Here is a 16,365-nt window from a genome sequence, read left to right on the forward strand (position 1 = left end):
CTACACATTTGTACTTTATGTATCAATATGTACCTTTAAGGATCTATTAGGGAAAAATATTACTTTCTGACAAGGTACCACCCCAGTGTCAGATTTTGTATCTTTATTTCTGAGAGTGTAGCGAGGAACTAAATCTAAAAACAAAAGTTTTAATAAAAATAAGACATAGAAAGATAATTCACATATTACTTTGTGAAGTTTATTATTTTCAAAAATCATTCATTTAGCTGTGCAGTTACATCATATGATGGTAATGTTTCTAACATAAAACAGTAAAAGGTTAATTGACTGTCAGAGCAGATCTGAAAAGACCAAATACATAAATGCAGTGACATTTTGTGTTGTATAGATACAGTAATTCACTTTTTTACTGCTTGATTTAATGTATCCATGTAATTATTATAGTGTTAAGTCTGATTTGATTGCATATTCAGAATATCAGGTATAAATTACACACAATAACTCATAGCATGGCGGCACAGGGCTCAGCGGTTAGCACTGTCGCCTCACTGCAAGAAGATCGAGTCTCAGTTGGACCAGTTGGTTTTTCTGTGCAGAGTTTGCATGTTCTCCCTGTGTTCGTGTGGTTTCCTCCAGGTGCTCTGGTTTTACCCACAGCTCACAGACATGCCCTACGGGTGAATTAGTTAAACAATGTCTGTGTATGTGTGTGTGTGTGTGAATGTGAGAGTGTATGGGTATTTCTCAGCACTAAGTTGTGGCTAGAAGGACATTTGCTAAGTAAAACATATGCCAGAATAAATGGTGGTTCATTTCTCTTTTGCCACCTCTGATGATCAGGGACAAAGTCAAAAGAAAATGAATGAATGAATGAATGAATGAATGAATGAATGAATGAATGAATGAATGAATGAATGAATGAATGAACTCAAGAGAGTCATTTTTTTATTCATCAAACATTTTAATTGTATTATTTTAACTCAGTTTGCATATGAACTTGTCATTAGATCCATGCATACAAAGAGTGGAGAGAAAGAGAAAAATAGAGGGAGAAAAGATAAAACATTTAAAAAAAAGACAAAGACAAATAAATAAAAAAGGGGAAAAGGGAGAGAAAGAACACAGACCCTAAAGCAAAGGAATCCCATACTTACATATTTGTAGGGGATTGTGGGAAAGCAGCAATCCAGGAGTATTGCTTTCTCAAATGGAGAGTAACAGTGTCGAACCGGGTGAGGTCATTTCAAAGCAGTAAACTCCATAGAAAACTCTTTTGGTAGAGTGTTTGTAAAGTTTTGGTCACAATAGTGGCCAGGCATTGTAGATATGCTGATGTTCGTGGTATCATTTTGACAAACGTCATTCTTCATTCGCCACTGAATGATAAACATCAGTGAAACACAGTCAATATATATTTTTATATACAGTAATAGAGTGCATTAGTGCCCATCCATTTTTTTCAGCAGAGTTCCAGAAGCATTTTTGTCCATTCATTTTTCCCATAGGGACTTTTAAAATGTCTTGATTAGACCCTTATAGTCCTTAAACCAAACCAACTAGCAAAGTGAAAGACAAAATTACAAACTTTGACTTGAAGCAAACATGTACAGTTAAAGTCAGAATTATTAGCCCCCCATTGATTTTTTTTCTTTTTTTAATATTTCCCAAATGATGTTTAACAGAGCAAGAAAACCATCAAAGTATGTCTAATAATATTTTTTTTCTGCCGGAGAAAGTCTTACTTGTTTTACTTCGGCAAGAATAAAAGCAGTTTTTGATTTTTTAAAACCTTTTTAAGGTCAAAATTATTAGCCCCTTTAAGTTATATATTTTTACGATAGTCTACAGAACAAACCATCATTATACAATAACTTGCCTAATTACTAACCTGCCGAGTTAACCTAATTAACCTAGTTAAGTCTTTAAATGTCACTTTAAGCTGTATAGACGTGCCTTAAAAAAATATGTAGTCAAATATTATTTACTGTCAGTTATTAGAACAGAGTTATTTAAACTATTGTTTAGAAATGTGCTGAAAAAATTATTTGTGCTAAACAGAAATTGGGGAAAAATTAAACAGGGGGCTAATAATTTAGGGGGGCTTATAATTCTGACTTCAACTGTAGGATTAAAAGACGAAGGTACAGTTGTGTTCAATAGCTTTGCTGAGAAAAAATTACAATACCATTAGGTGATGAACTCGAGTTCCCTGATAAAACCACAAATGTCTCTGTGATTTAAACAAGTTTAAAGATGCAGGAAACAGGAGAGTCACTGAAAACAATCCATTTAGAAGCTTTTAAATATTTAAACTACTAACGTTTACCACCGATTTATTGTATCACTTAATACAAAGTCCTGCCATAAAACTCTATTGGGCGCACAGTCTGATACAGTATGTCATATCCCATTTGCTGTTTAATAGTTCACACAAAAATGAAAGTTTTTGTCCAATTGACCAGACAAAAATACATTTTGAAAAACCTGTGACAATTGATTTCCAAAGTATTTGATTTTTTTGCACGTCATTACCGCAGCGTACCCCCACAGAGTTCTCGCTTCACTGCAAAAAGGTTGCTGGTCTGTGTCCCAGCTGGCATTTCTGTGCGGAGTTTGCATGTTCTCACCATGTTTGTGTGGGTTTCCTCCGGGTGCTCCCTATATGCCCTACTGTATAGGTGAATTGGATGAACTAAGTTGCCTGTAGTATACGAGTGTGTGTGTGTGAATGTGAAAGTGTTTGAGTGTTTTCCAGTACTCTGTTGCAGCTAGAAGTGCATCCACTGCTTAAAACATTTGCCAGAAAAGTTGGTGGTTAATTCCGATGTGGTGACCCCTAATAAATCAGCGACTAAGCTGAAGGAAAAGTGATGAATATTTGTTTTATATGCAAAAATGTTATGTAAAGTACTATGAATGTCAGTGGTCACAGGTTTGCAACATTCTTCAAAATATATTCTTTTGTGTTCAATGGAACAAAAAACCCAAATGAGTTTGGAACAAGTTGAGAGTAAGTGATGGGAATTATTATTACTGATACTATTATTTATTGTATTATTATTATTATTAGTAGTAGTAGTAGTAGTAGTAGTAGTAGTAGTAGTAGTATTATTATTTAATAATAATGTGATGTGAACTATTCTTTTAAATATATCAGTGTCATCTCAGTGTGTTAACAGTCTGCAGCACATTTTTCTGATCCCTTCCCTCTTCCCCAGCTCCCCTTTTGTACAGATCTGCTATGGGGATTGTATGTACATATTGTTTATATAATGCAGCATGAGTGTGTTATGTTCCCAGACATCATGTCTGTAATAGCAAGTCACAGTACTTGCTCTGAACCAATGCTCAAAGCAGTAGCAGCAGCAGGAGCAGCATAGCAGATCTATGTCACACATCAACACCGCCATATACGTACTCATTGCATATGAAATCTCTCAAAGAGTTAATAGCAGAACTGTAACAATAGTGTTTTAGTGAACTGTATAATAGTATGGATATAGTCATTAATTATAGTCCTTTATAACTTTCTTGCGTATAAGGATTTACCTTGATAATAACTTAGATATTAATTTGTTGTACTACTGTTTTTCATAAAAATAAAATACAAAATAGAAATTTTTTACCAATTTACCATGTAAGTGGTTTAAAAATACTATGCAAGTTCAATTGTTCACTTTAATCCTAACTCAAACAGTCAGAATTTTCATTTTCCCTTTAAAATATAATAAATTAAGTTCTTACATTTTTTAAAAATAAATTGGGCATTTTTAAGACATAAAAACACTATTAATTTGTGAAATCTTCACATTGTTTGTCATTTATTATGATTTTTTTAAAGTAGCTGGATGTAATAAAAATGCACCTTTATCACAATAATTATTAGCAATGACTGATAAAAATATAAATGTGATCATATTTTGGCTATATTGCAGAGCCCTATAGTTCTAGCCACTAGTAGTGGATGTATCTGTGTGAAAAACTCCAGATTTGGATGTCTTTTTATCTACTGATATAGCTAACAGTGGATGTGTCCATAATATGGAGCCAGATCAGTCTAAAAAAATAATACATTTACATAACAAAATTCATGCATGTACCGCACAATTCACATTTACAAAATTTAGTAAATTCACAATTCAGAAATACAACACACAATTTGTGTTACAAGTCACAAGTAAAAATCATACATATTTTTGCAATGAATTGGATTTGCTCTTTTTTTTATATTTATTTATTTATTTATTTTTTGAATTTACAAACTAGTTTTGTGTTTTTGAGTCATGTTTTGAATTTTGTTTGTTTATTTAAAAATCGTGTATGGAAATTCTAAATTAGATTTTTTTTATTTACGAAGAGTGTTTTAAATTTATAAATTGGATTTGTGTATGTTACGAATTTTGTTTTGAACTTACAAATTAGATCTGCGTATTTTTGAATCGTGTTTTGAATTTACAAATTAGATTTGTTTATTTACGAATTGTGTTTTGAATTTACAAATTGGATTTGTGTATTTTACAAATTGTGTTCTGTAAATATAGTATTACTTTGAGACTGATCTGACTCCATACCCATCTTGGTTGTCCAACTTGTGTATTGGAACATGGTCAACTTAGCTGTAAAAATAAGATTACTATAGTTCCCTGCAAGCTCTTTTTGTGCAATATTCTCACTGCAAATATCTGATTGGTGGAATTTTGTGTGTAGCATCATGGGTAATGTACTTTTCCACGCAAATTGTGCAGTTAAAAATAATAATTTAATGATTTAAATGAAGTGCTTACTTTAAAAAAAAAAGCATCAGATGGCTATAACTAAATAATTTAGCATTGATTAACAACCTCAGCAAGAGGTTTATATAATTTTGTTTAAATCCCGGTGGAGAAAATGAACAGAGTTTTTACTTCTGGAAGCTTGACAGCTGCACTCTAAGAACCATTCATTCCTTCATATTTGTTTTTTGTTCTCTTCAGACAAAGACAATTCATATAAAACCATTACATAAAGTATGTCTTACATAGATTTCTCAATATAGTTACTGTAAACATTAAAACAAGGTATTCATACATACAAGTACTTCTGACCAACAATTTACAAAAAGTGCTTTATAAAAGACAATGATAATAACTTCCTGTTTGCTTCGATTGTGTTGAGGCAACAAATCACAGTTTCAGGGCTAAACACGGCTTCCATATTTGGTTATCAGTTTTTTGTTTCCTAAATAAAATTTGCTTATTTGAGTTCACCTCACATGTACACCTCAAACTGAGTCCACCTTCACCTGATTGTTGTTGGTCATGAGTGGGGAAGGTTTGCTTTTCAGTCTTTCCTGTGCTTCATTTGAACTTTCCCCAAAGAAGATTCTTGCAGTACATACGGAAACCACAATGCGTTTGTACTCTCGACGGAAGTTTTGGTTCAACACTCCATAGACGATTGCATTGAGGCAGCTGTTGAAGTACGCCATGAAATAACTTGCCACAAAGAGCCATTCGGGTATTAAAGGAACAACCCGCTCTGGAGAAATCGCTACCGCCAAACCGATGAAGTTTAATGGTGCCCAGCACACGGCAAAAAGCACAAAAACCACAAACATTGTGACAAAGTTTCGCACATCATGAGGTGTGATCTTGGGACGATTGTCAGGCTTGACTCGCCTTCGCACCTGTATGACCAAAACCCAGATCCGCAGGTAGCAGTAGGTGACGATCATGATGGGAAGGATAAAGTGGAAGAAGACCACGGCGATGGTGTACGCCGAGCTCGCCGACTGCTCGAATGTACAGGAATAAACCCGTGGGTCATACTGCAAGGAGCCCACAAACAAGTTGGGCACGATAGCGAGCACCGTCAAGGCCCAAATTAACAGTACATAGCAGACTGAGTTTTTGTCACTGTACAGCTTGTCATACTTGAGGCTGTGGCATATATAGCAGTAGCGATTAATTGCGATGCCGGTGATGTTGAAAATGGAGCCGATTACACTGACGCCCATTAGAAAGCCACTGATCTGGCAGTGCATGTAGCCCAGGTTCCAGCCCCGGTGAAATATGGAGGTCAAGACCAGCGGATATGGGTAAATGGCCACCACCAGGTCCGCCACTGCCAAACTCACCACAAAAATGTTACCTGTGGGACACACAAACAAAAAGAAATAATGGGTTGTGGCATTGACACACTTTACTAAAATCTAGCAACAAATGAAAACATCATTGTCCCCTTGATTTGTCTATTAAAAAAAAAAGGAGTTTGAATACACTGAAAATTTTACAGATTACTAGCCAGGGGTGCATTTCCGTCGTTACAAACATAGTTTGCTGATTTGCGGTTTCCCAAATCTGTCGTTTCTCAAACTGCATCGCAAACTTGTACGCTTGAAACTACACCTCTAGAGCTATAGCTAGAATCCTAGTTCCTGGTTGTGTTCTATTCTCCGTTATCCCCCTATGCCCTATTCATTTAGACCAGTGGTGCTCAACCCTGTTCCTGGAGATCGACCTTCCTGCAAAATTCAGCTCCAACCCTGATTAAACACACCTGAACCAATTAATTAGGACCTGAACAGCACTTGATAAATACAGGCAGGTGTATTTGATATGGGTTGCCACTGAAAACTGCAGGGAGGTCGATCTCCAGGAACAGGGTTGGTCACACCTGATTTAGACCATTCTAACATTTAAACTTGGAATGATAAAAAATAATTAAAGTCATCTCTCTAATTTGCTTTCAAAGTACTTTTACAGTTCAGTTCATTTTGTATACAGTTCATACAATTATATAATGATAATAATAATAATAATAATAATTATTATTATTATTATTATTATTATTATTACTATTATTATTATTATTATTAATATTATTATTATTATTAAATAGGTTTTTTTTTCATTTCTTAATAAGCAGCCCACCATAAATTGGGCCTACAACCATTAACAACTGATATGATTTATAGATGAGATCAGAATACGTGTTAGCTACGTGATTTTATATAGTATATTCTTAATAAAATTTGTAAAAGAAACATATATAGGTCCTTTATGTGTCTTTTACATATATTCAATAAACATAGAAAACGAGTGCATGTTTTTATCAAAACTAATATTGTTTTTTTTTTTTAATGAGTGCATGTAAAACAATAATTTGCACAAAAAATTATGGGGTTTTACTACTTTAAGAAGTAGTTACTCCACCCCGTTTAGAACATCATTACAAACATTTTACTCTATAACTAACATGGTTCAAATGATGGATCTGCGACAGAGAAACTATGCTTTTAAGAAACACTCATCACTACATTGTTCTTTTCCCAAACGATACATTGTACTATGATAGTTCAGCCGCGAGTTCTGTCATTGTTTCTCTCTTTCATTGATTAAATAACTTATTTAACAAAGGATATAGAAACCATTATAGGTGTAAAAACAATATTGAAAGCAACATTTGCTTACTATTTTATTTGATCAATTTAGCCATTCATGTACAATAGTTTTCAAAAGTCAAATGGCTCTATTTTAACGATCTAGGTGCAGTCTGAAGCACAAGCACAAATACATTAAGGGTGTGTCCGAATCCACTTTTGCTTTTTAAGGATGGAAAAATACAGTCTGCAACCTATTGCATGGTCTAACAGGGTTGTGCTTATTCTCTTGATGAGTTATGGGTGTGTTTTGAGTATAACATGCAATAAATCAATCAGAGTCTCCCATTCCGAGTCTTTATGGCGCGACAAGTTAATGGTGTCGCGCCATAGAGCATTTGCTATTTACACAGCAGATTTAGTAGGTTAAAAAACTGGATGTTTCACTAGCGGGAAAATAGTTATACAAACCATCTGTAGCGCAAGGACAAAGAATGAGCCTCATCCATTTGGCCTCTTTAATTTCTCTTTACTCTCACTCTTTACTCCTTTATTTTCTTGGATAAGGAAACGGTGTTGTTCCCACACCACTGAAGACATCCATAAGCCTACATATTTAATTCTGTTTGTTAAGCTCAAAGATTTGCAGCAAACTATAATAAATGAACAATAATAACAAAGTGTGGTCAAAAAAGTAATATCCAAACAGGTTCTATTCTTATGGCCCAGATGGTCATGCATATGTCTCCAAAACCTGACAAGTGGGAAAAAAAAAACTTTTTATTAAAGCAAATATAAATATGCATGTAATGAATAATACTGCTAACAATAATAACATTATGTAAAGGCAAATTGTCATGAATAAACTGAAAAAGTCCCCTCAAGGTGAAGACATGCAGGTAGTGGTTTTTGTATTTATGTAGAAAATAATAATACTTGTAACATTGTGAACCTTATTTTTTTTTTTTTTTTGATATGTAAAGATATTAATGTGTTACTTTACATCCTGTGTGCATTGACCTGCATGGGAGCATAATCAACGCGCTCAGCGCTGGACTTTAAACTAGCTTTCAGTTGGTCAGTTTCAGTGTCTCAAAAATAGCAACGTGCCAACAATGTGGCTTCACAAACCTCCTTTAGACTGAAACAAAGTGGCGCAAATGGATTTGCTATTTAATGGACTTGTTATTTAAACAACATGGCGCAAAAAATAAAAATTAGGGTTGCGCTGGTCTGAAAATAGCAACAAATCGTGTCAAACACGTCTTGCCCCTTATTGTGCCGGGTGTTTGGTAGGGCCTAATGTAAAATGGAATAACATTAGACTCTGTTTGACTTGAATCCTTTGATATATACTTAAAACTAATTCATTTATATAGTTAAAATTCTCATGTTCATGGCGTTTATTTATTGGTCATGCACCAACATGTAAAAAAATCATTGCTATTTAAATGTAACATTTATTTCATGCAAAGATATATAACTTTTATGTGTTTTTTTTATATTTTTTGTAATAATAAAACATACATATTGTTTATAATTCTTAATTTACAGTGAAAAATCTTAATGATTTATGCTTTAGGGTGTATCAATTTCTTAAGCATATATCCAAAGTTATAACCAAATAATTCATCCCTAAATGGATTTTGCTGTTAAACAACATCAACAAAACATTTTTCTAAAGTATAAGGTAGTCTCATGTAATGGAATCAAATGCACCGAATTCCCACCTCAGAGTGCTTTAAATATTTTTCAGCTTTCAGATGCATCCTACGTAGCAGCTCTTCCATTTTATCAGGTAAATGGAATATGTTTACTAAGTCTTTCAGGAATCCAATAAAAATTGTATTACCCTATAAGCATGAGCTGCAATCCAAACATTTGCATCCATTTATCTACAGAACGTGCGCTCTACATAAAGGGGGCTGCACATGTGTGTTTATAACTGTGTGAATGTGCACTTATTAATTAGTTTCCCCCATTGTGTGGATGGTTAGACACAGCCAATAGCTGATGGCTGCATTAGAGAAAGAGTTCGGGCGGTTTTAATGAATGCACATCTCTAATTGCCGCCAGGCACGAGGACTTGACATTGTGTGTAAAGCTGAAATAATTAACTTTGTAATCAAGAGGGAAACACTAAAGGCGGCTGCAGCTGCAGTTGCACTTTTATATAGCTTTGAAGCGTGTGTAAGAAAACACATTAAATTACACTTTATGTCTCATACACTGAAATGCACAAAATGAAAAGGGAAACAAAGGTGTACTGTTTGTGTATAGTACAGTTCAGGGAGCAGGCAAACTCTGTCGGTTTAAATCCAGATTAAAGACATTTGATTGCACTAGTATACACATAAAACACAAATACATAGCTTTGAAATCCAAACCCTCTAAAGCAGGGGTGCCCGATCTTTTCTATAAAAGGCTAAAAACCAAAGTTGAGTAAGAGCTGTGGGCCGAAGCTAAATATACCAAACCGTATTACATTAAATTAGACATGAGTAATTTTCTAATTTATTTCATTCATTCGTAGATTTTCTTGTCGGTTTAGTCCCTTTATTAATCCACTGTCGCCACAGAGGAATGAACTGCCAACTTATCCAGCAAGTTTTTATGCAGCGGATGCCCTTCCAGCCGCAACCCATCTCTGGGAAACATCCACACACACATTCTCACACACACACTCATACACTACGGACAATTTAGCCTACTCATTCACCTGTGTGTGGATGTTTCCCAGAGATGGGTTGCGGCTGGAAGGGCATCCGCTGTGTAAAAACTTGCTGGATAAGTTGGCGGTTCATTCCGCTGTGGCGACCCCGGATTAATAAATGTGCATTTAACTGGTCCAGTTCTTCTGTGTAGAAAAAAGGAACTATAGAGACGGTGCAGAAAAGTTGACAGAGAGAACTCGCCTTCTCCTTCTGTGTATATAAACTGGGTCTTTAGTCCTAAGAAAACACTCGCAGATCGCCTGGTGTTTTCTCTTGGATAGCATTGTAAAACCAATAGGACACAGTTGTGCGACCCAGGGCCCTAATCGAATTATTCATTTGTACTTAGATCAATTTCAAAAATATTTGTAATTTATTCAGTCTCAGTTTGTATTAAACACGCATGGAATAATAGATCACTTATTCCTACAATATGCATGTTGAATATGCATTTCGTGATCTATAATCTAGCACAGCTCTTTGATAAGGAGCTAAACTCTCCTTCCTCTCTATACAGTATTGGATGAACACAATATGTAGCATATTCCTCTTTATTTTTCTACTTTGGAGAAGAGAGCAAAACAAAGTATCACTGCTTGAATTGACTCTGAAATGTTTAGCATTTTTTCCCCGAATGAATGCAAGGTTTGTATACCTGACAAATTTTTTGGATATGAATACAAAAAAAAAAAATTCGGACTTCGGTGTACAAAAGTTTTTGTATATAAAAACACCCCTCTTAGGTCTCACTTTTAATTTAATATTTTCTAATGTATGCTTTACAATAATATAATTATGTACTTTATCTGTATTTACATTATATTAAAAGGAACTAATTAAACAAAAAAAATTGAAAAAAAAAATTATAAACAGGAAAATCAAGAGAAACAAACATAAAAAAGTTACAATTTTGTAGTTTGTAAATTCTTTGCAATAACTAGTTGGAGTTTATCTGTATTATCTGTCTATTCCTAAAGATGTTAGGTGACCAAACACTTAATTTAATAGATATAAATACTTAACAAAACTGTTTTGTTTAAATGTACCAAAAAATTGTCCATATTCACTGAGAAATGGATATAAACACGTTTAATTTCAAAAACCGATGCATTTATTCATGCTGCGCACTGTAGCTCCACATAATATTCAGGAAGGGAGTTTTCTTGAGAATCAATGTCATCTTTCATAGGTCACTAGCATATAATCATCCTTAAAGTGAGTTTTAAAAGGTCTTATTTGCCTTCAAGGCAAATCCTTAGAAAACAGGATGTTGACAAGTCATTGAGAAATGGCCACATGCACACATCTCTGCATGTCTGCTGTCTCAAAGCCCCTCGCAATGTCAGCATGTATCAGTCGTGTTGTCAAAGCGCAGAACACAAGCACTAATTTGCGGGCAGTGGTGGTCTGTCTTCACCATTAGCTTCCATTGGCTTGAAGCAAAGCTGTCACTCATGCATCCTCTCAAGCACAGCACTGACATGCAATCCACATGGGGGCTCATGCACGCAACATTCTCACCGTTTGCACAAATATCATCCACACTTTTCAGGCAAATAACCTTGGCTGTTCTTAAATACCAGAGGTCGTTTCTCTGGGCATCCTCTAAGGAAGAACAATACGGTTTACAATGAGAACGGGATCTGTGGCTTAAAGAGAGCCCGCCCCCATTTCACCTTAAATTGTCATGTAAAGCTTAAAGGAATAGGTCACAAAGACACTCACAGGTGCACACATACACACACACACACATACACACACACAGTTGTAATCTATTCTCTCATTTAGAAATTCTGTAATTCTCTAAAATATATTTAAATATTTTTTTTGTTTTATTTATTAATACAGGGACAATGTACAACATGACATGTTATAAAGCTAATTTACATCTGTAGTCCCTGAGCAGGATGTTGTAGCAAAATTAACAATATTTAAGTAAAAATAGGGCAGCATGGTGGCTCAGTGGTTAGCACTGTCGCCTAACAGCAAGAAGATTGCTGGTTCGAGTTGCAGCTATGCCAATAGGCATTTTTTTGTGTGGAGTTTGCATGTTCTCCCTGTGTTTGTGTGGGTTCCTTCTAGGTGCTCCAGCTTCCCTCACAGTCCAAAGACATGCGCTATAGATGAATTGAATAAACTAAACTGACCGTAGTGTATGAGTTTGTGTAAATAAATGAGTGTGTGGGTGATTCCCAGTACTGGGTTGCGGCTGGAAGAGCAGCTGCTGTAAAACATATGCTGAAATAGTTGGCGGTTCATTTCACTGTGGTGACCCCTGACAAATAAGGGACTAGGCTAAAGGAAAATGAATGAAAGAAATTTAAAAAAAGTGCAATACACACTTACAGTACACACATACATACATCATAGTCAATAGGATTAAATCAAATCAATGATTACATATTTGATTTTCCTTAAGCCAAAATATAAGCACAATTTTTAAAATATTAAACGTGGCTCTCTCTAATATAGCCTAGTATTTTATTCCATTTCTCTGCTGCTCTAACTGAAAAAAAATAGACACTTTTCATCTTTCCATGTTTCTAAGTTGCGGAAGTTGTTATGGTTGTGTAAACTTAGAGCACAGTAAATAGGAGAATACAAATACAAAAAAACAATTTTTTTACAATCTTATTTGCTCAAATAATAAAGCAAAACTACACGATGATGTTTTAAAGACTTTCAGAAAAAGGAGAAAAAAAAGTGCGAGACTAATAACGGCAGTCAGAGGAGAGAATAACTACAAATCTACTGTCCTGTCCCATAGACGCTGTATTAGCAAAACCTTGCACAAGTGGTAACTCATTTTCTATTTGTAATTTGAAGCAAATATGATATACTACATACATAAATATATATATATCAATGTTCATATGTTTTTTAAAAGTCTAAATATATAAAACTTTCAAGGATTTAAGATGCTGATGACCGTGTCATAACAGGCTTGTGAAAAGGGTCCATTGTCCAAAAAACAGTTCTCTTTAGTTTAACTGAACAATGAGCTCTAACCAATGACCTAATCAATCTTGTATTATCCTTAAAAAAAAAAAAAAAAAAATTCACACATTGTTTGAGAGGTGGTGGTGCAAGAACATTAAATATTCTATACATTAAACACACACCAGCATAAAATAAATAAAAAAATGAAATGTCAGTAATTTATGTTGTTGAATATAATTAAAGTTTTGATAACTCCATGGCTTTTTAGCTAAAATGTTTTTTTAATATAACAAAATATATTATATTTATGAGTTGGACTACAAAAGCTTTATCTATATGAAGCTGATTGTGTGATACATTCATTTATTCATTTCCAACTGCAACCTATCTGTGGGAAACATCCATACACACTCATTCACTATGGTCAATTTAGCCTACCCACTTCACCTGTTACGCTGTAAACGTATTTGGACTGTGGGAGAAACCGGAGCACCTGGAGGAAACCAATGAGGCAGAACATGCGAACTCTGCACAGAAATGCCAACTAACCCAGCCGATGCTTGAACCAGCGACCTTCTTGCTGTGAGGCGACAGCACTACCTATTGCACCACCACGTCGCCCTTGTATGATACAAATGTCAAAATATAGAATATACTGTATTATAGTATATAGTTACATAACTATTTATGAGATCATAGTGTTGAGCAGGAAATGAATTAAAAGTATGTGGGTTTATTGGTATCAATCAAAGCGTAGTTTGAATGTAATCTGATAATTGTATATATTTTGTTTATATGACAATGAAAAATAACACATCAAAATGAAGAATGCTTTATTGAATTACACAATACTGCAATAATGCAAATACACAACGCTATCTCACGGCTATTTGTAACTTTTTTTGATTCAGTGACTAATTCGTATGATCTCATTTGTACAATTTAGTACGATTTGCTTATCCTCAATGATGGTTGGGTTTAGAGGTGGGGTTTGGTGTCATGCCTCCTTTTTAAAATTGTACATACTCTTATTTCGACTGAGGTAGCCACTACAACTGACAAAACATAAAATACTTATGATTCCTCATGAGATCAGGCTGGAATAAACAAACATCAAAATTTGCTTAGCATTTAGTGAATTGTATATATCTATACTCTATATAGTCTTTTCGATAAACAAACAATTGAATTTAATATAAAAATCCCTTATTTGTTTAATTTGATGAAAACACAATATGGGACATCTTGTCTTTCTAATTGGCTAAAAAAAACTTTAGCTAAAAAAAAAAAGAGGAAAAAAACACTTAAGAAAGAACCCCATGTTTACATTCCATGTTCCATGTTTGGGCTAATTTTCATTTCTGTGGAGAACTACTCCATTAAGGGCCTCAAACTAAATCTAAGCATGCATTTACCCACAGAGCCACTCAAATGTTCACAAAACAAGTTCACTTTGAATCTTCCAATCTGCAAGCGGTCACAATTTGTCCTAGACTCAGGACCTCGGATGGAGCCGTTACAGGTTAAGCCTTGATGCACACTGACAGCAGAGGTTACTGGGGTTGTCTCCATCTCGACTTCACTAGTGCACTCAGCTTATTTGTGACTAAGAGGGGTAGATGATGGAGGCTAGCGAGACTTCGTTCTCACGGACAGAAGGAGGAATGAAAGAAATCAAAGAATTGTCCTTGACAAAGTCAAACTGTCAAGTCCTAGGGGAATGTAATGCCATCGGCCCGGCTTTGCTGCCAGTCTGTGAGTTTGGGTTATCAGAGCGATTAAGGTGTCACTCAAACCATTTTATTTAGCTTACAGGCAATAGAAGTTTGGGTCATGGAAGACATTCCTCATTTTCGCTTATTATTCGTTCCAGTTGGGTTCCAAACTCTGAAATGTTTTCCCTTGTGGGATTCCAGGCTGTGAGCGCTAGCCAGAGTGACAAGTGAAAGAAGGATATTACTGGAAAGATACGAGTCTTTTGTGTGTGACTGCCCTTAAATATATGGCTCCTAACATTCCTTGTAGCCACTACACACACAGAAAGAGAGAGAGAGAGAAGGAGAGAGAGAGAGAGACAGAGAGAGAGAGAGAGAGAGAGTTCTTGTAAAACATCATCAACGCTGCTCCTATAGAGTGGAAGAACTATGGTGTCAATTTGTATGCAAAAAGTGAAAGCGAGTTAGCATTTTAGCAGTTCTGGTTTCCTCGTCGCAAAGTCAATGGGCTTTTTGAATGGGATTTTGGTTAAACCAGGAAGCGAGTTAGCATTTTAGCAGTTCTGGTTCCTTCGTCCCAAAGTCAATAACTATGTTTCTATCCAAAAATGCAAATGAACTTAATGCGCATAACTGGATTATTGCATAAAGACAAGCGAATAAAGCAGCGTTTCCATCCAACGAGTCAAAGCGAACAAAATTGTCACTTCCTAATTAATTGGAGGCGCAGTAGGTAGTGCTGTCGCCTCACAGCAAGAAGGTCACTGGTTCGAACCTCGGCTCAGTTGGCGTTTCTGTGTGGAGTTTGCATGTTCTACCTGCCTTCGCGTGGGTTTCCTCTGGGTGCTCCGGTTTCCCCCACAGTCCAAAGACATACGGTACAGGTGAATTGGGTAGGCTAAATTGTCCGTAGTGTATGAGTGCGTGTGAATGTTTCCCAGAGATGGGTTGCGGCTGGAAGGGCATCCGCTGCGTAAAAACTTGCTGGATAAGTTGGCGGTTCATTGCGCTGTGGCGACCCCGGATTAATAAAGGGACTAAGCCGACAAGAAAATAAATGAATGGATGAATGAATAATTAACTGGCACCAAAGATAAACAGTAAAAAAGGAATTTGCTGCAGTAGGAGAAGTTGCGTCAATCTTTTCTTCATCTAATAAATGACTTGCACCTTAGAGCCCTGCATTGGGCTCACACATACACTCTGCACTCTGACTATTTCAACACTGTTGATAAGCCGTGGTGGGCATTCCTCTCGGTCTCTCACTGAATACATCGACCAATCACAACAGGCTGGGTCATCTTACAAATCATTGCAGATTAGCATCATGCCAAGGAGGGTTTGGGAACAAAAAAAATCGCTGAATGAATCATATTTGTGTCGTTGGGATAATTAGATAAAAGTAAATGCATATTTTAAGACAATGATAGTGTTTTTTGATCTTGCATGCATATCAGACTGTTGCTTGAGACTCCCAAAATCAAAATATTATCCTTTTTAAGGCATAATAGGGGCCCTTTAAACAATATTTTTATTGTGCAAATCAGCTTTTGCTTTGCAAGTTGTAACTATTTTTTAAATATTTTCCAATGTTGTTAAAAATATACATATTTTTTCAATTCTTTTCAAAACAAATAAGATTTTTTTAATATATTTGACTTACTAATTATTTTTA

At 35.3% G+C, this 16,365-nt stretch overlaps 1 protein-coding gene across 1 annotated transcript in view; it reads right to left on the reverse strand.

Moving 5' to 3' along the window:
* Positions 1-4,701: 4,701 nt before the first annotated feature.
* mtnr1aa (melatonin receptor 1A a) overlaps positions 4,702-16,365 on the reverse strand; it is a 90,260-nt gene continuing 78,596 nt past the window's right edge. The window contains 1 exon segment of the mRNA NM_131393.1: positions 4,702-6,090. Coding sequence (NP_571468.1) covers positions 5,222-6,090 — 869 coding nt within the window. The 3' untranslated portion in view covers positions 4,702-5,221.

Source organism: Danio rerio, chromosome 1 (genome assembly GCF_052040795.2).
Source record: "Danio rerio strain M-AB ecotype USA chromosome 1, GRCz13ab, whole genome shotgun sequence".
Taxonomy (NCBI): domain Eukaryota; kingdom Metazoa; phylum Chordata; class Actinopteri; order Cypriniformes; family Danionidae; genus Danio; species Danio rerio.